This window comes from Odontesthes bonariensis, chromosome 16 (assembly GCF_027942865.1).
Source record: "Odontesthes bonariensis isolate fOdoBon6 chromosome 16, fOdoBon6.hap1, whole genome shotgun sequence".
Taxonomy (NCBI): domain Eukaryota; kingdom Metazoa; phylum Chordata; class Actinopteri; order Atheriniformes; family Atherinopsidae; genus Odontesthes; species Odontesthes bonariensis.
The window spans coordinates 5653896-5674887 of NC_134521.1; the positions used below are offsets into that span (position 1 = coordinate 5653896).

Sequence of the window (20992 nt, forward strand, 5' to 3'; positions counted from 1 at the left end):
GGGAACTGATTAACAGTCAGGGGGAAGGACCATACGCAGTCCGAACCAGAGTCGGCTGGGTAATCAATGGACCACTTCGTTGTGGAAACACCTCTGTCGTCACGACTAATCATATCTCTGTGGAACATCTGGAGGAGATGCTTATTAGTCAATATAATCATGATTTCAGTGAAAAAACATCAGTGGAGCAATTGGAAATGTCAAGAGAGGACATTAAGTTCATGAAAACTATGGAAACTACAACAGAACTGGAAAAAAATGGCACAAACAGTCCTGCCTCGACAAGTGGAAATTATGATATTCCTGTTGGAGCTGGCAGCAAATACCAGCAGAAAAAAGCAAAGAAAAAGGCAAAGAAGCAAGCAAAGCATCAAAAAAGGCAGCAAAAGTTTGAAGGCAGAATGACTTTGGACAGTCTAACACCTCCAAGCAACAAAGATACTGAACATACAGATGCTACTGCAGATACAAAGAACATGGAGAACACCAACAAGGAAACAGGAGCTGAAAATTCTCTTCAACAGAAACTTCAGAGCTTCAAAGCCACACTTCGAGGGAGGATTTTGACGCCAAAACTTGGAGAGCAGAAGATGGCAGATTTACCGGAGAAGATATTGTCATCATCGCTGATGCTACAGCTCCCAGAGGATCCTGGATGATGGGCCAAGTTCTGAGTACCAAGTCTGATGCCAGCGGCCTGTAACAAAGATCTGCCTGCTCCTGGAGGCCACAGTATAGGATCATGGACATTGGACATTATTCTTTCTTTCTCCCTGACTACTCTATCCTCTGTCTGTGTTTTTTGTTCACAGCATACCAGAAGAAGACAGAAGAATCCTCTTTGTAGAGTTAGGGAGAGATAAAGGGAATAGCTCCTTGTAAAAATGAATATAATTGTGAGTTTAAACTTTTCACAATTAGGGGCCGGAATGTTGGAGCTATTTGTTATTTTGTATATTTGTCTCACTTATTAGTTAGTTATCTTTTGGGGGTTTAGTTTGGGGAATAAACCTTTTTTGGTTGTTTATGATATTTAGTATTGTTTGAGTTAATTTGGGTATTTAATTATGCTTTTATTCTGAAAGCACTGGGTAGCTGGGGCGCACTGGAGAGTTTACTTAGATGACAAGGCAATCACAGGTGAGCAGGCACCTGAGGGCAAATAGGTTTTTACCAGGGCAAGAGAGGCGGCAAAGGCCATTGTCATTTGTTTGTTTGCTTGTTTTGGAGAAATAAACCGAAAGAAACGTGGTTTTTGCCTGGACAATGGATTCAATTACCTGCGTAAATTCACTCCCATGGTGTCTCAGTGGCCGTTTGATTTAATTTAGTTTATTATGGTTTTGACATCTTTTTTGTTTTTTGATTAACGACACAAGAGGACGAATAGCCACTACATGAAGTATTACTATGTCTTTCTCTTTTTTGTCTATGTTGTTTCAGTGCTGGGAAACACAGCTGTAATGGCTGTAATATATCTGGATCATAACCTACAAACTCCTAAATATATTGCAGTTTTTAACCTTGCATTTGTGAACCTGATAGGTAGCTCTGCACTGGTGCCGAAGGTTCTAGACATATTTTTGTTTAATCACTATAACATCCCCTACGGTGACTGCTTGACATTCCTCTTTTTCTGCTACACTTGCCTTTCAATGCAGGCTCTTAATCTGGTTGCTCTCTTCTATGATCGACTGATTGCCATCACCTATCCTCTGCACTACCAAGTGAAGGTGACCCACAGGTTTATGTTTTCCTTGATTGCCTCTTTCTGGCTCATTGTCGTAATTGCTATAATAATTGCAGCTGGTCTTATTACAAGACTTTCCTTCTGTAAGTCTGTGGTTGTTAACAGCTATTTCTGTGACCATGGTCAGATATACCGAATTGCGTGCAACGACAATACTCCAAATCGTGTTATCGGCTTTTTGTTTCCAATTCTTTTTCTTTTTCTTCCACTGGCATTCATCTTGTCCAGTTACATTTGTATTGGCCATGCCTTAGCTAAAGTATCTACAGTTCAAGAAAGATTGAAAGCCTTTAGAACCTGTACAGCTCATCTTTCATTAGTGGCAATCTATTTCATCCCAATATTAATCACTTTCACTATGGGTGCAGAACTACATCCAAATGCCAGGATCATAAACCTGTCTCTAACCTCAGTCTTTCCTCCCATGTTAAACCCAATCATTTATGTTATGCAGACACGGGAAATCAAAGTATCAGTGAAGAAAATATTACATGTCAGGAAGCAATTAAAAATCACTGTAAATTGAGATCTGGTCTCGGACCAGATCTGTTAAATATATAACTGCAGCATGCTTCACTTTGCATCTAATTACTGTTGTAAAGGAAGCACTTCCAGAAAGGGAGGATGAAACTTTTGTTACAGTTTGTACATGTTGTTCACGAAAGTTCAAAACGATATTATGAAATTAAGAAAAGGCTACAAAGTGATGTGATTTATCAATAAAAAATGTCTGTCAGTGACTGAAATGAAATGTGCAGCTGATCAGAAATGTCAAATTAAGATTTTAAGTTGAGAAAAACTAAGACAAGAAGCCTCATAGCATTAGTAACTTTATTTGACTAATGATTAGATGTTGCTAACTCGCCTCCAATTTTATAGTTTTTACTTGGTCATCTTATTTAGTTATCAATGTATGTGTTGTGCTTTGACTGGAGTGGCCTCAGTTCAAGAAAGAGACCTTTAAAACTTGCACAGCTCATGTTGAAGTAGCGATGATTTATGTCCTCCTCATGATCATCACATTTACTTTCGTTTACTTTACTTAAAGTATGGATACAATTAAATGTCAGGATCATGAAGCTGTATCTTCTGTTGTGTTCAACACATTTTTTTCTACATAAAAAACAGAGTGAACCAAAGTTTCTTGGAGAAAGCTTTTTGAAATGCACTCCAAGATTACAATAAAGAAGAAACCATACTTCTCTGTATCTGTTGGTGTTTCTGACCCATTATATTTTGTCACGCCCATGGGATTTTTCCCCATGTTTTTAGTCTTATGTTTTATGTTTTGGTTTTTGAGTTCATAGTTTACCATTGTCTTCCCCACAGTTTCTGTTTGCTCATTAGTTGTCACTCACGTCACCTGTTTGTCATTGTCCCCAGCTGCCCACTGTCACCGGTCACTCCCAGTTCCCTATTTCGTTTCCAGGCTCCCCTGTCATTGGTTTGATATCCTTACCTGATTTTCACCCCTCATGCCACGCTACGTCTTCACGTCAAGTTAAGTGTTATTCAGTGTTTTTCCAAGTAACGTTCCTTGTTTTGTTTTTCCATAGTCTTGTTTTTGTCCCACAGTTTAAGTTTTTGTCATCCGGCTCAGCCGCGCCTTTTGTTTAACTTTGTTTCTTGTGAATAAACCCAGTTTCTTGTCTTACACCTGAGTCCGCATCCGTGTCCTGCCTACCCACCCGCTGTGACATATTTGGTGTGATCACATGCATGAAACTTGTATCTGATCAGGAAATAACTTTCAAATAAACAGTTCCTGAACTTAGAATGATTTCAAAAGATAACAGACAAATAACTTCCATACAGTACATATGTCTTTTGCAGTGTTTGAACTGACAAAGATATTAATATTGTTTTCACTCATGTGATAAAACGAAACCACAAGGAAACCAAATGAATATGCTCATATGAAGTTTTCTAGTCCAATGACTTAAAGGGATAGTTCGCCTCTTTTGACATGAAGCTGTATGACATCCCATATTAGCAATATCATTTATGAACATCGACTTACCCCCCGCTGCGTCCTGTGAGCCGAGTTCCAGCCTCGTTTTGGCGTTGACAAAGGTAGTCTGGCTAGTTTGCTAGGATCCTGAAAATAAAGCAAAAACAATATGCGTTCAAAAGAGTAATACATTTGCATCACAAAATCGTTCATCCAGAAAAAGTCAGACCTCACAATCGCTTGGCGCTATTTCTCTCTTCCTTCATATCACTACGGGTTGTGTAAACTGTGCAGACCGAAGTGCAGACCGAGCAGTCCCCTGCTTCCGAGCAGTAAACACCGTAACAGGTGCGGCTATCGCTAGGTGGCTGAACGCATTGATATGAAGGGAGGCAAATATAGCGCCAAGCAATTGTGAGGTCTGACTTTTTCTGGAGGGACGATTTTGTGATGAAAAAGTATTTCACCCTATCTCTAAGGGAAAGCCCAGACACCCTGCGGAGGAAACTCATTTCGGCCGCTTGTATTCGCGATCTCGTTCTTTCGGTCACTACCCACAGCTCGTGACCATAGGTGAGGGTAGGAACATAGATTGACCGGTAAATCGAGAGCTTCGCCTTCTGGCTCAGCTCCTTCTTCACCACGACGTGCCGGTACAGAGCCCGCATCACTGCAGACGCCACACCGATCCGTCTGTCAATCTCCTGCTCCATTCGTCCCTCACTCGTGAACAAGACCCCGAGATACTTGAACTCCTCCACTTGGGGAAGGATCTCATTCCCGACCCGGAGAGGGCATTCCACCCTTTTCCGGCTGAGGACCATGGTCTCAGATTTGGAGGTGCTGATTCTCATCCCAGCCGCTTCACACTCGGCTGCGAACCTCTCCAGTGAGAGCTGAAGGTCACGGCCCGACGACGCCAACAGAACCGCATCGTCCGCAAAAAGCAGAGACCCGATTCTGAGGTCGCCAAAACAGACCCCCTCAACGCCCTGGCTGAGCCTAGAAATTCTGTCCATAAAAATTATGAACAGAATCGGTGAAAAGGGCAGCCCTGACGGAGTCCAACCCTCACAGGAAACATGTCCGACTTACTGCCGGCAATGCGGACCAAACTCTGACACCGGTCATACAGAGACCGAACAGCCCATATAAAGGAGTCCGGCACTCCATACTCCCGGAGCACCCCACACAAGAGTGCCCGAGGGACACGGTCGAACGCCTTCTCCAAGTCCACAAAACACATGTAGACCGGTTGGGCGAACTCCCATGCACCCTCCAGGGTATAGAGCTGGTCCACTATTCCACAGCCAGGACGAAAACCACACTGCACCTCCTGTATCCGAGATTCGACTATCCGGCGGATCCTCCTCTCCAGTATCCCCGAATAGACCTTACCAGGGAGGCTGAGGAGTGTGATCCCCCTATAGTTGGAACACACCCTCCGGTCCCCCTTTTTAAAGAGGGGGACCACCACCCCGATCTGCCAGTCCAGAGGAACTGCCCCCGATGTCCACGCGATGCTGCAGAGGCGTGTCAACCAAGACAGCCCTACAACACCCAGAGCCTTGAGGAACTCAGGACGGACCTCATCCACCCCCGGGCCTTGCCACCGAGGAGTTTTTTAACCACCTCGGCAACTTCAGCCCCAGAAATGGGAGGCCCCACGTCCGAGCTCCCCAACTCTGCTTCCTCATTGGAAGGCGTGTCGGTAGGATTGAGGAGGCCCTCGAAGTATTTCCCCCATCGACTCACGACGTCCCTAGTTGAGGTCAGCAGAGCCCCGCCCTCACCATACACGGTGTTGACGGTGCACCGCTTCCCCCCCCTGAGCCGCCAGATGGTGGACCAGAATCTCCTCGAGGCCGTCCGGAAGTCGTTCTCCATGGCCTCCCCGAACTCCTCCCAAGCCCAAGTTTTTGCCTCAGCAACCGCCGAGGCCGCGTTCTGCTTGGCCTGTCGGTACCCATCAGCTGCTTCCAGAGTCCCACTGGCCAAAAATGCCCGATAGGACTCCTTCTTCAGCTTGACGGCTTCCCTCACCACTGGGGTCCACCAGCGGGCTCGGGGGTTGCCGCCACGACAGGCACCGACCACCTTACGGCCACAGCTCCGGTCGGCCGCCTCGACAATGGAGGCATGGAACATGGCCCATTCGGGCTCAATGTCCCCCACCTCCCCCGGGACATGGTTGAAGCTCTGCCGGAGGTGGGAGTTGAAACTCCTCCTTACAGGGGATTCCGCCAGCCGTTCCCAACAGACCCTCACAATACGTTTGGGCCTGCCAGGTCTGACCGGCTTCCTCCCCCACCAGCGGAGCCAACTCACCACCAGGTGGTGATCAGTTGACAGCTCCGCCCCTCTCTTCACCCGAGTGTCCAGGACATACGGCCGCAAGTCCGACGATACAACCACAAAGTCGATCATCGAGCTGCGGCCTAGGGTGTCCTGGCGCCAAGTGCACATATGGACACCCTTATGCCTGAACATGGTGTTCGTTATGGACAGTCCGTGACGAGCACAGAAGTCTAACAACAAAACACCACTCTGATTCAGATCGGGGGGGCCGTTCCTCCCAATCACGCCCCTCCAGGTCTCACTGTCATTGCCCACGTGAGCATTGAAGTCCCCCAGCATGACGAGGGAGTGTCCCGGAGGAGCACTCTCCAGTGCCTCCTCCAGGGACTCCAAAAAGGGTGGGTACTCTGAACTGCTGTTCGGTACATAAGCACAAACAACAGTCAGGACCCATCCCCCCACCCTAAGGCGGAGGGAGGCTACCCTCTCGTCTACCGGGGTAAACCCCAATGTACTGGCGCACAGCCGGGGGGCAATAAGTATGCCCACACCTGCTCTACGCCTCTCGCCGCGGGCAACTCCAGAATGGAAGAGAGTCCAACCCCTCTCGAGGAGGCTGGTTCCGGAGCCCAAGCCATGCGTCGAGGTGAGTCCAACTATATCTAGCCGGAACCGCTCAGCCTCGCGCACCAGCTCAGGCTCCTTCCCCAACAGAGATGTGACGTTCCACATCCCTAGAGCCAGCTTCAGTAGCCGAGGATCAGACCGCCAAGGTCTCTGCCTTCGGCTGCCGCCCAGCTCACACTGCACCCGACCCCCATGGCCCCTCCCACGGGTGGTGAGCCCGTCAGAAGGGGGACCTGTGTAGTTTCTTCGGGCTGTGCCCGACCAAGCCCCACGGGCACAGACCCGGCCACCAGGCACTCGCCAGCGGGCCCCACCCCTGGCCCTGGCTCCAGGGGGAGGCCCCGGTGACCCGCGTCCCGGGCAAGGGCACGCGGTGTCCAACTGTTTTCTTCATCATAGAGGGTCTTGCCTTAAACTTCCTGCTTCTGAAGAGTGCAGACGTGTCTCTGCTTCCTCCTGCTTCCTCCTGCTGCTTATTGCTTTATTCGCTTTTAAATCATTCTACTTCTTTCCACAAGTCTTGGATATAATTTTATTCTTTTATTCTTTTTCTTTTAATTGTATATTTGTAAACGATATTAGCCCTCCTGTTTACAAAGAGAATCGGACAGAAAAAATGTCTCCTAACCCTGCAGTATCAGTGAGCTGCACACAGTGTGAGCTACTCTTTGCGAAGGTAGCACAGCTCGAGAAGAGGATTGAAACGCTGCAAGACATTCGTAACGACGAGGAATTTATTGACTCTATTATAGTTCCTGCGCAGGCTGTGGAGCCTTCATGTGCCAAAGGACTAACTCAGATCTTTCTACACGGGATCACAGCTGATGTGGAATCTCACACTGCAGCCCTGGCTGACACACTTCCCTGGATCTGTCCAAATGACACTGGAATATCTGGTGAAGCTTCCAAACCGGACGGTCCGACTGACATCTCACACTGGAACAGTGTTGGTGCCAAACCCAAATCATCAACCCCAGCCAGGATCTGGTCTCATGTTGTCCGTCGCAGAGGTAAATCCAGCACTAAACCTAAACCTCCAGCACTCACTCCGCCACCTGAAGTTCTATTGCACAATAGATACGATCCGTTGACTCAAAATAGAGTGTGTGATGATGAATGTAACCCAAACATGAAGACAAACAAAATAAATGGCCCCAAACCTCAGCCTAGGGCTAACCAGATCATCAGGAGAAGCCCAAATCCCACAACCAAGGTGAGGACTACAGAAGCGATCGACACCTCCACACAAAAAGCAATAGACACCATTCTAATCGGGGACTCTATAACATAGCATGTCAGAATGGCAAAGACGGAAAATATAACTTTTTCTGATACATCAGTCAGGGAACTGATAGATATTTTGCCGACCATTCTGTCTACTCATCCAGATGGCACGAGGATCATTGTCCACACAGGGTCTTTTGATATTCTGAGAAGGAAGACTGGCTCTGAGATCTTGAAGAAGGATTTTTCTCTGCTGTTTGAGAGACTGTGTCACTATGGAGCACACAGGGTCTCCATTTCTGGCCCCATTCCTACTGTGGGTAAAGGAATTGAACTTTTCAGCAGACTTCTTGACCTGAACACATGGTTGTCAAATGCATGCATCGCCCATGGGATTAAGTTCATTGATAACTTTAATATCTTTTGGAACTGTAAGGAGCGTTTCAGACCTGATGGCGTGCATCCCAATCGAACTGGATGCAGATTACTTGGTGCACATTTACGTCATGCTGTTGGGACGGCAAACCCAAACATGACTGTACAGATTAGACTGAAGGACACAGCAGCGAGGCAAACAACCCCCAGCCCTCCCCCCTCACCAGACCCTTTACTCCACATCACCCAAGGTCTCAAAAGGATGTCTCTATCTCAGCCAGGACTCCAGCGACCACCATCAACCGAGAAACGCAGGGCACCCCCTCCTCCTCCTCTTACATCATCTGTCCTGGCAGAGCAGGACACAAGGGGATGTGCAGGATGTTCAAGGAGCAGCACAACACCCAGAGTTCAAAACAAAGATAGCACTGTTCAAACCAAAGATACCATGCCATGATGTGTTCAGGGTCCCTGTTATAGAAGTCCGACTACTGACAGCTGTTCTGAGAACAAGCTGGGGCCCAATAGGATTCCTGTATTAGTTAGTAAAAGAAGGAATCGAAAACAGTCAACCTGCTGGGTGAATTTATCTAATCTGTTAACGGTACCACGTACAACTCAGAATACAACAGAGACCAGTGTAAACTCCACAAAGCTAGCCTTACTTAATATTAGATCTCTGTCCAATAAGTCACTGTTAGTTAATGACTTCATAATTTCACACAATTTAGATTTTCTTTTTCTGACAGAAACATGGTTAACAGAGAGCACAAGTGCTACTGTTCTTAATGAAGCAGCTCCCCCAAACTTTAGTTTTATGGATAAATGCCGAAATGGGAGGAAAGGTGGGGGGGAGGCTGCCTTATTTAAAGATACATTCCAGTGTAAAGAGATATCATTTGGTGATTTCACTTCTTTTGAATATCTGAGTTTTATTTTAAAGGGTGTTCCTAAAATCCTGTTCTTAATCATTTACAGATCTCCAGGATACTGTGCAAGTTTTATTGGTGATTTTTCTGAATTATTGTCTGTTATTTCGACTGATTTTAACCATTTTATCTTGACCGGGGATTTTAACATTCACATGGATAATATGACGGATGGTACTGCCAAAGAATTTTCTTCTGTGCTGGACATGTTTGGTTTGTGGCAGCATGTAACAGAACCTACCCACCTTCGAGGTCACATTCTGGACCTGGTCATTTCTAAAGGTGTTGATATTTCTTCTGTTGTGGTTACTGATTTGGCCTTGTCTGACCATTTTTGTATTTTATTTGATTTACATATTACTCAGAATGTTCAAACAACCAGCTTCTCAGTTAAGAAGAGGTATATCAATGAGAAAACAAGTGCTCAGTTTAGGGAGGCCATAGTTATGTTACCAACAATGAGCGCAGAGTCGGTTGAAGGAATGCTGGATCATTTTAACTTGAAAATTTTTAATGTAATGGAAGCTGTTGCACCGATAAGAATCAAGAGCACCTTGATCAAACAGAAAACCCCATGGAGAAACACCACTACGGTCAAAAATCTGAAAAGAGAATGCAGGAAAGCTGAACGTAAATGGAGGAAAACAAAGCTTCAGATTCACTATGAGCTATATAAAGAAAGCCTGCGTAGTTATAACAATGAGCTGTGCAAGGCCAGACAGCTGCATTTATCTGAAATGATTAATAAGAATGTCAACAATTCTCGAACTCTGTTTGCTATGGTTGAAAAACTCACAAATCCTCCTAAACAGTCAAACCCAGACCTCCTCTCCACTGAGAAATGCAACGAATTTGCCCACTTTTTTAGCCAAAAAATCAAAACAATTAGACAAAACATTCACGCAACACAGACAAACAAGAAAACTAATCTGTGTCTAAAACCTAGAAATAACTCTGACGTTATGTCACAATTTAATAATGTTGATTTAAAAATCCTAGAGGAAACAGTTCGGCAGCTGAAATCAACAACTTGTTCTCTGGACATAATACCATCCGACTTTTTAAAAACTGTTTTTACCTCAGTAGAAAGTGATCTCCTACGAATAGTTAACAGCTCACTGGCATCAGGCATTTTTCCCAAGTCACTAAAGACAGCTGCCATTAAGCCACTCCTAAAGAAGAGAACTCCAGATGCCTCTATGATGAACAACTACAGACCTGTCTCTAACCTCTCTTTTATATCCAAGATTATTGAGAAAGTTGTATTTAACCAGCTCAATGACTTTCTGAATGAAAGTGGAAGTCTTGATAAGTTTCAATCAGGCTTCAGACGTCATCACAGCACTGAAACAGCTCTGGTCAAAGTGTTAAACGACATTAGGTTGAATACTGATTCTGGTAATGTTTCAGTCCTGGTTCTGTTGGACCTCAGCGCTGCGTTTGATACTGTAGATCACAGAATCCTGTTGCACAGGCTGGAAAACTGGGTTGGACTTTCTGGAGCGGTCCTTAACTGGTTCAGGTCCTACTTACAAGGCCGGAGTTATTTTGTTACTATTGGCAGCTATGAATCTGAGCGAGTGGCCATGACTTGTGGAGTCCCCCAGGGGTCAATTCTTGGACCTCTTCTGTTTAACTTGTATATGCTCCCTTTGGGTCAGATATTGCAGAATTTTAACATCAATTATCACAGTTATGCAGACGATACACAACTTTATGTGTCTCTGTCACCGGACGACTGCAGCCCAGCTGACGTTCTGTGTCAGTGTCTGGAGGAAGTAAACACCTGGATGAGAGAGAATTTTCTACAATTAAATGAAGACAAAACTGAGATCATTCTGTTTGGGAGCAAAGAGAAGAGGGTCAGCGTTGGTACATATCTTGAGACTCGGGACCTTACAATCACTGACCAGGTTCGTAACCTCGGAGTGTTGATAGACTCAGATCTGACTTTCAGCAGCCACATCAAAGCTGTCACCAAGGCAGCTTTTTACCACCTCAGAAATATCAACAGAATTAAAGGTTTCCTCTCCCAAAAAGACCAGGAGAAACTCATCCATGCATTCATCTCCAGTAGACTCGATTACTGTAACGCTCTTTTAACTGGACTTCCCAAAAAGAGCATTAAACATCTGCAGCTCATCCAGAACGCTGCTGCTAGAGTTTTAACCCGGACTAAGAGATCTGAACACATCACACCAGTTTTAAAATCTTTACACTGGCTTCCAGTCAGTCATAGAATAGATTTTAAAAGCCTGCTGATGGTTTACAAATCCCAGAATGGTTTAGGCCCAAAATACATCTGTGATATGTTCAGAGAATATAAACCCAGCAGAGCTCTTAGATCCAAGGACTCAGGTCAGCTGGTCCAGTCCAGAGTCCAGACTAAACATGGAGAAGCAGCATTTAGCTGTTATGCTGCAAATAAGTGGAACAAACTGCCAGTGGAGATTAAACTTTCACCAAATGTAGACATTTTTAAATCCAGGTTAAAAACATTTCTTTTCTCATGTGTCTATGCATGAAATATCTTTTAACTTATCTAGACTGTTGCCTGATTTTAAATTCATTTAAATGATTTTATTTGTTTCTCTTTATACTATTTTATGTATTTTTAATGCTTCTTGCACTCCCTGCTGCAATGCTTTTATTTTATGTAAAGCACTTTGAACTGTTTGTACATGAAATGTGCTATACAAATAAATTTGATTTGATTTTGATTTGATTTGATCTTGTGAGCTGTTCTTTGTCTGGTCCCTCATCTAGGATCTGTTTGCCATGGGTGACCCTACAAGGGGCTTAAAGCCCCGGGCAACATAGCTCCCAGACTCATTGGGGCACGCAAACCCCCCACACCATGGTAAGGTGACAGCTCATGGGGAGGCCATGTTGAATTTGCGGCTAGCCTTCATTTCAACCTGGAGAGACTCACACGGAGAGAGAAGGAGACAATTGAAAGGTTTTATTGACAAGATTTCTTTGGCGCTCGGGCCCCGGCGGAGGACATGCAAGCTGAACCGCTGTGAGCTTGAAATTCCGGCATAGGGAGATAGATGATGGATATCTTCCCCCCAAAGAGGGAGCCGGGGCCGAGCTGGCGAGGGTCTGGCTGGAAGGTGAGGAAGGAGCCTGTGAGGGAGGTTGCCCCCCCAAAAAGAAACCCTCACGACAGGCTTTCCAGTCTGAAATATCATTTTACAGAGAAAGAGAAAAAGAGAGAGAAAGGGAGAGTGAGCCCGCCTGGGCTGCAGGGGAAGTGAGCCCGCCTGGGCTGAAGGGGAAGTGAGCCCACCTTGGCTGCAGGGGAAGTTAACCCGCTTGGGCTGAAGGGGAGTGAGCCCGCCTAGGCTGCATGGGAGTGAGCTCGCCTGGGCTGGCAGAGGACAGAGAGAAAGGGAGAGTGAGCCCGCTTTGGCTGCCAGAGGAGAGAGAGAGAGGGGAAGTGATTCCGCCTTGGCTGCCAGGGAGTGAGCCCGCCTGGGCTGCAGGGGAAGTGAGCCCGCCAGGGCTGCAGGGGAAGTGAGCCCGCTTGGGCTGCAGGGGAAGTGAGCCTGCCTGGGCTGCAGTGGAAGTGAACCCGCCTGGGCTGCAGGGGAAGTGAGCCCGCCTGTGCTGCAGGGGAAGTGAACCCGCTTGGGCTGCAGGGGAGTGAGCCCGCTTGGGCTGCCAGAAGAGAGAAAGAAAGGGAGAGTGAACCCGCTTGGGCTGCAGAGGAAGTGAACCCGCCCGGGCTGCAGGGGAGTGAGCTCGCCTGGGCTGCCAGAGGAGAGAGAGAAAGGGAGTTTGAGCCTGCTTGGGCTGCCAGAGGAGAGAGAGAAAGGGGAAGTGAGCCCGCCTGGGCTGCAGGGGAACTGAGCCCGCTTGGGCTGCAGTGGAAGTGAACCCGCCTGGGCTGCAGGGGAAGTGAGCCCGCCTGTGCTGCAGGGGAAGTGAACCCGCTTGGGCTGCAGGGGAAGTGAGCCCGCCCGGGCTGCAGGGGAGTGAGCTCGCCTGGGCTGCCAGAGGAGAGAGAGAAAGGGAGTTTGAGCCCGCTTGGGCTGCCAGAGGAGAGAGAGAAAGGGGAAGTGAGCCCGTCTGGGCTGCAGGGGAAGTGAGCCCGCTTGGGCTGCAGTGGAAGTGAACCCGCCTGGGCTGCAGGGGAAGTTAGCCCGCCTGTGCTGCAGGGGAAGTGAACCCGCTTGGGCTGCAATGGAGTGAGCCCGCCTAGGCTGCCAGAAGAGAGAAAGAAAGGGAGAGTGCACCCGCCTGGGCTGCAGTGGAACTGAGCCCGCTTGGGCTGCAGGGGAGTGAGCCTGCCTGGGCTGCCAGAAGAGAGAAAGAAAGGGAGAGTGAGCCCGCTTGGGCTGCAGGGGAAGTGAGCCCGCCCGGGCTGCAGGGGATTGAGCTCGCCTGGGCTGCCAGAGGAGAGAGAGAAAGGGAGTTTGAGCCCGCTTGGGCTGCCAGAGGAGAGAGAGAAAGGGGAAGTGAGCCCGCCTGGGCTGCAGGGAAAGTGAGCCCGCTTGGGCTGCCAGAGGAGAGAGAGAAAGGGGAAGTGAGCCCGTCTAGGCTGCAGGTGAAGTGAGCCCGCCTGGGCTGCAGGGGAAGTGAGTCCGCTTGGGCTTCAGGGGAAGTGAGCCTACCTGGGCTGCAGTGGAAGTGAACCCGCCTGGGCTGCAGGGGAAGTGAGCCCGCTTGAGCTGCAGGGGAGTGAGCCTGCCTGGGCTGCCAGAAGAGAGAAAGAAAGGGAGAGTGAGCCCGCTTGGGCTGCAGGGGAAGTGAGCCCGCCTGGGCTGCAGGGAAGTGAGCTCGCATGGGCTGCCAGGGGAGAGAGAGAAAGGGAGAGTGAGCCCGTCTGGGCTGCAGGGGAATGAGCCCATCTGGGCTGCCAGAGGAGAGAAAGAAAGGGAGAGTGAGCCCACTTCGGCTGCCAGAGGAGAGAGAGAAAGGGGAAATGAGCCCGTCTGGCATGCCGGTGAGTGAGCCCGCCTGGGCTGCAGGGGAAGTGAGTCTGCCTGGGCTGCAGTGGAAGTGAGTCTGCCTGGGCTGCAGGGGAAGTGAGCCCGCCTGGGCTGCAAGGGAAGTGAGCCTGCCTGGGCTGCAGGGGAAGTGAGCCCGCCTGGGCTGCAGGGAAGTGAGCTCGCATGGGCTGCCAGAGGAGAGAGAGAAAGGGAGAGTGAGCCCGTCTGGGCTGCAGGGGAATGAGCCCATCTGGGCTGCCAGAGGAGAGAAAGAAAGGGAGAGTGAGCCCACTTCGGCTGCCAGAGGAGAGAGAGAAAGGGGAAATGAGCCCGTCTGGCATGCCGGTGAGTGAGCCCGCCTGGGCTGCAGGGGAAGTGAGTCTGCCTGGGCTGCAGTGGAAGTGAACCCGCCTGGGCTGCAGGGGAAATGAGCCCGCCTGGGCTGCAGGGGAAGTGAGCCCGCTTGGGCTGCAGGGGAAGTGAGCCCGCTTGGGCTGCAGGGGAAGTGAGCCTGCCTGGGCTGCAGGGGAAGTGAGCCCGCCTGGGCTGCAGGGGAGTGAGCCCACCTGGGCTGCCAGAGGAGAGAGAGAAAGGGAGAGTGAGCCTGCCTGGGCTGCAGGGGAGTGAGCCCGTCTGGGCTGCCAGAGGAGAAAGAGAAAGGGAGAGTGAGCCCGCCTGGGCTGCAAGGGAAGTGAGAGAAAGCGGAGAGTGAGCCCGCTTGGGTTGCCATAGAGATAGAAAGCCCACTTGGGCTTCCAAAGAGATAGTGCTGCCAGAGAAAGAGAGAAGCGACAGTTAGAGCTGAAGGACTCCACCATCAGTTAGTGATGCGAGAGCTTACCTAGAAACTGAGCGAGCGCTGAGCAGCGAGCACGGATTGAAGGTCTGGACAGATGTAGGAGGAGAAAAGGGGGGTTTTGGTATAAGGGAGTTAATACTAGGATGAGGGCCGGAATGAGGGGCGGAAAGATCAAGGATTAGGCGCTTTTTACCGGAAAACTTCCGAGTGGCCACGCCTAGGGGACTAACTCAAAAGAGGGAAAAGGGGGGGGACGCAAAGGGGCCGATCAAGAAGCCTTTAGACACCTCTTTAAGGAGGAGCTGGGTCACAACTTCTGGTTCCCCAAGCGCTGAACGCAGGTTAGGGCACACTAGGGAGGCGGAGAGAGGGTGGGAAACACCGATAAAAATCCTTGGGAAAGACCAGTGAGGAGGAAATTGACAAAAGATCTATCAGGGTGGGTCTGAAGTAACGAGGCTAGCTCAGAAACTACGACGGGGGTGGACAGAGAACGAGAGATCAACGTTTGGACCCGCGAAGGGCCTTTGGGGGGCTAACTGGCGAGGGCAGATGAACCTTGGGTGCGCGTCCTTGCAGAAGCTGCACACATGAAGAAAGGAGCAATTAGGCAAGGAACAAACGCTCCAGTTAAAGTTATTGCAGATGGGCGTGTCGTTAAATACCTGAACCTTCCGGCCATAGCGATCTGTGGGCGGGCTGTTAACTGTACGGTGAGCCGGCTGGAGGAGCGGAGGGGGCCGGCTTAACGGAATGGAGGGACAGAGTGTGCTACGATGGCCGACGGCCGAGCAGGAGAAGCATGGGGTTGCGTGAGTCAACATAACCAGGAGCTCGGTGTCCGGGACGGACCAGTCCAGGCGCACGCCCGACTGTGACAGAACAGAGGCGGCTTTAGAGGAGAACGCCTTCTGGTAATGGTAAAATAGGGGCCGGCCGTATTTTAGGTTGAGATCGGCAATCAGAGCGAGATAGGAGTCCAGCTCGACTCGGCGCTCGGGATAAACAGAACAAATAACGTCCCTGTAGACCCCGAATGCAGCTACAACCTCGCCGATGGAAAGATCCCTGGACAGGCGGGGATCGGCCGAGCGGAACACGGCCGTGAAATCAGAAGAGGAAGCAACCTGCCGGTCGACCACGGGAGAGGGGAGCAACAGGGAGACCAACTTAAAGTGATAGTTCGGAGTAGATTCACCCTAGGGTCATTTGAACCGTGACAACCAGCCAAGTAGCCCACCCGAAGTTTTTCCGATCTTTGCTGAACATCAGCTGAGTTACTGAGTTATCCCGAATAGCTTAGTACAAGCGCTAATGGAACCTGGCCGTATCTCCAAAATGACCACACTAAAATCACATGCCATGACACCAAACTTCTACAGTAGTACAAATATGGTCTGTACTCACAAAACGATGCATTTGGAAGTTTGTACATAGTCCAGGAGTTTATTATTATCAACTCAAGCCTAATAGCTGCTAAAGCTGCGTCAACGTCACTTCCTTGATCTGGGAGCTTCAATGTAAGATGGGTTGGTCTACTACTGTAGACAACAAAGCAAGGCTGCTCAATTTCTCCATTGATAAAATAAATTCACAACTCTACAACATAAAAAATCATGTAGAATATTGCATATACTTTGTTGTCTACAGTAGTAGATCAACCCTCATCTTATTTTGAAGCTCCCAGATCAAGGAAGTGACGTCGACGCAGCTTTAGCAGCAGAGAAGCTATCAGGCTTGTGTTGATAATAATAAACTCCTGGACTATGTACAAACTTCCAAATGCATCGTTTTGTGAGTACAGACCATATTTGTACTACTGTAGAAGTTTGGCATGTGATAATGATTTACGTACGTACATATTTATGTGGTTTTCCAACACACAGGAAAGTCATTGGATTTGAGCTTTCTAAGGGACTTAGACTAAACCAAAAAATGACCTGAAAAATATTCATTAACAACTCTAATGCTTTAAGTCTTGAAATAATTTGCTCTTCCTGTTAAAAGGGAGTCGTTTCTCTCCACAGTCGCCTCAGGCACGCCGCTCAGGCCGGGAGATTGGACCGAAAAACAAAAAGTTTTCAGTGCAATCTGTTGGTTTTCTTAGCTAGGAAATTGTTTTTGAATTGGCTCTATATGAACGAATTATGATTATTATTAATTAATTGAATTCCAATTGGCTTGAATTGGACTTACTATCTAAGTGCCTTGAGATGACATTTGTTGTATTTGGCGCTATATAAATAAAAATGAATTGAACTGAATTGAATTGAATTAAGCAGTGGGCTATTTGAAATAAAATACCATACAATTTATATTAAAAAATATGTGGCTCTCAAAGCTTTCAAAGTGCATTGGAAAATGTAAACTATACTGTATATTATTGCAACAATACGATCAGTTGTTTGAAAGCTTTTTTTCCTCCTGATAGTTTCTGCACTCAAGGGATCAGACAGGTGAAGGTAAATGAGGTATGAAAAACAGTTAAAGTTTGCTTGAGGTTCACAATCTAAGAGACACCGACAGAGAAGAGCTGACAACACATGATATCACAGCACTGACATGTACAGTACTGCTGCCAGAGCTCAGACAGACTACGTGCAACAATAGAAAGAATAATGGAATTTTTCAACTCTGCTTCTGGAAAAAACATCACTTTTGTGCGTCCTGCATATTTCACAATAAGTGGATTTATTGGCATACCTAACATGAAGTATTACTATGTCTTTCTCTTTTTTGTCTATGTTGTTTCAGTGCTGGGAAACACAGCTGTAATGGCTGTAATATATCTGGATCTTAACCTACAAACTCCTAAATATATTGCAGTTTTTAACCTTGCATTTGTGGACCTGATAGGTAGCTCTGCTCTGGTGCCGAAGGTTCTAGACATATTTTTGTTTAATCACTATAACATCCCCTACGGTGACTGCTTGACATTCCTCTTTTTTTGCTACACTTGCCTTTCAATGCAGGCTCTTAATCTGGTTGCTCTCTCCTATGATCGACTGATTGCCATCACCTATCCTCTGCACTACCAAGTGAAAGTGACCCACAGGTTTATGTTTTCCTTGATTGCCTCTTTCTGGATTTTTGTTATCATTGCTGTTCTAACTGCAGTTGGTCTTATTACAAGACTTTCCTTCTGTAAGTCTGTGGTTGTTAACAGCTATTTCTGTGACCATGGTCAGATATACAAACTTGCGTGCAATGATATTTTTCCTAATAGAGTCATTGGCAATTTGTTGCCAGTTCTCATTCTTTGGTTTCCTATTACATTCATCTTATGTAGTTACCTTTATATTGGCCGTGCCTTGGCTAAAGTAGCTACAGTTCAAGAAAGATTGAAAGCCTTTAGAACCTGTACAGCTCATCTTTCATTAGTGGCAATCTATTTCATCCCAATATTAATCACTTTCACTATGAGTGAAAAAATACATCCAAATGCCAGGATCATAAACCTGTCTCTGTCCTCAGTGTTTCCTCCCATGTTAAACCCAATCATTTATGTTCTGCAGACACAAGAAATCAAAGTATCAGTGAAGAAAATATTACAACTAAGGAGGAAATCCAGAATAATGGTAAAGTGAGATCTGGTCTTGGAGAATGTTTGAATCTGTAATTGCAGCATGCTTTACTTTGCCTCTAATTACAGTTGTAAAGGAAGTACTTCCAAATAGAACAAATGAAGATTAAACCCCCTGTTACTGTTTTTACATGTTGTTATAACATATGCATTAGCAAGAATTTATAGATATGTCATATTTAAAGAAAAAAAGGCTGCCAAGTGATGTCATTTATGAATAAAAAATGTCTGTCAGTGACTGCAATGAAATGTTCAGCTGAGCTCAGAAATGTCAAATTATACTGATGACATTGATATACATATATGATATTTAGAAAAACTAACATGAGAAGCCTCATAGCATTAGTAACTTCATTTTACTAATGTTTAGTTGTTTCTAACTCGGCTACAATGTTATAGTTTTTTACTTAGATAATCTTATTTAGGTATCAGTGTAAATAGTGGTTTGACAAGAATAAGCTATTACTAATTCTGAGCAAGACAAAAATGATGATATTTGGTAATAGAAGATTAAATCACCAAACACATGTACAGATTGAAGGGGTTGGCATAGAAAGAGTACATGAAATCTACAGTACATGAATATCTTGAACACGTCAATCCATTGTTCATTAAATCTAAAATTATAAAATTGAACGACATTGTAGAATTTCAAACAGCTCAATTTCTGTACAAAGCCAAGATCAATTTATTATCAAGTAACCTTCAGAAAATGTTTCATGAAAGAGAGGGAAGGTATGATTTAATGGAGCAATTCAATTTTAAGATGCATAGATGTCGAACTACGAGGAAAAAATTCTGCAAAACAAACACTGGAGTAAGACTATGGAACAGACTGAGTGTGGCTATGAAACAATGTCAAAGCATCATCCAGTTTAAAAACAAATATAAGCATATGATTTTTGCAAGATACAATGAAGAGGAGACATGAGGTGTGTGTATGTATGTATGTATGTATGTGTGTATCTTCTAGATTAAAATCATTCAAGAGTCCTCACATATTGTTTATTTATTTTTCTATTGTTAAGCGCAGGCAAATATATTTAGTTAGTTGTGTTTATGAGTTTGTGATGGGGATACAGGGGAAAGTAAACTAATCATAAATTGATTACGAAGTGGAAAAGGGGTAGGGTTAAATAAGCTGAGACTTCTTCCTACTCCTTTTCGAAACATGTTAGTAGTGGGTCCTGGCTCCCAATGGCCATACTTGTTTTTCCAAGTAACGTTCCTTGTTTTGTTTTTCCATAGTCATGTTTTTGTCCCACAGTTGAATTTTTTGTCATCCGGCTCAGCCGCGCCTTTTGTTTAACTTTGTTTCTTGTGAATAAACCCAGTTTCTTGTCTTACACCTGAGTCCGCATCCGTGTCCTGCCTACCCACCCGCTGTGACATATTTGGTGTGATCACATGCATGAAGCTTGTATCTGATCAGGAAATAACTTTCAAATAAACAGTTCCTGAACTTAGAATGATTTCAAAAGATAACAGAGAAATAACTTCCATACAGTACATATAACTTTTGCAGAGTTTGAACTGACAAAGATATTGATATTGTTTTCAATCGTGTGATAAAACGAAACCACAAGGAAACCAAATGAATATGCTCATATGAAGTTTTCTAGTCCAATGACTTAAAGGGATAGTTCGCCTCTTTTGACATGAAGCTGTATGACATCCCATATTAGCAATATCCTTTATGAACATTGACTTACCCCCCGCTGCGTCCTGTGAGCAGAGTTCCAGCCTCATTTTGGTGTTGACGAAGGTAGTCCGGCTGGTTAACAAGGGTCCCAAAAATAAAGCGTCTTGCTTCTCAAAACAATATGTGTTCAAAAGAGTAATACGTTTTCTTCACAAAATCTTCCCTCCAGAAAAAGTCAGAACGAGGCCGGAACTCGGCTCACAGGACGCAGCGGGGGGTAAGTCAGTGTTCATAAATGATATTGCTAATATGGGATGTCATACAGCTTCATGTTAAAAGAGGCGAACTATCCCTTTAAACTGACATTACTTCTTTGCAAACCCAGAAAGTTCAGAATACCCTCAAACAGTGCCGTGCAGACATCTTTAAAAGGACATTGGATTGAGGTTAAAAAGGGGTCACATGGAAAAAATATTTCCACCTGATGTTCTAACAGAATGTAAACATGAAATTTTAGAACAAATTAAACCAAACTCTGTCATGGTCTCTCCTCCAGTGAAAATAAAAAAAGGGGACACTAATTCCACTGCCTGTGCATCTGTGTCCTGTCAGAACCTAGATGACAGAGTAGCAATCATCTTACCAGATAGTGGACAGAACTTTGGAGAGTTTTTCCGACAGGCCACATCTGCAGGCCCAAAAGACTTTGGCAGTATGAGGTGGGAGAACTTAGCTTTGTTCATTGCAACAATTTACGACGGGGCATTTTCTGAAATGTTCTATGGATTTAATGTGGTTAAGTGGAACATCCTTCACTTTGCAAGGCGTCTTAGTATTTATTTTTAACTAGCCTATAATCACACGAATAACCAATCTA

At 46.2% G+C, this 20992-nt stretch overlaps 2 protein-coding genes across 2 annotated transcripts; both read left to right on the top strand.

Annotated features, from left to right (window-relative positions):
• Positions 1-1397: 1397 nt before the first annotated feature.
• On the top strand, positions 1398-2276 carry LOC142401907 (olfactory receptor 1E16-like). Its single transcript, XM_075487362.1, has one exon. It carries the CDS (start codon positions 1398-1400, stop codon positions 2274-2276), a length of 879 nt encoding a protein of 292 aa, XP_075343477.1.
• A 13952-nt stretch (positions 2277-16228) lies between these two features.
• On the top strand, positions 16229-18477 carry LOC142401908 (olfactory receptor 8G17-like). Its single transcript, XM_075487363.1, has 2 exons — positions 16229-16279; positions 17473-18477. Exons 1-2 carry the CDS (start codon positions 16229-16231, stop codon positions 18475-18477), a joined length of 1056 nt encoding a protein of 351 aa, XP_075343478.1.
• Positions 18478-20992: the final 2515 nt, after the last annotated feature.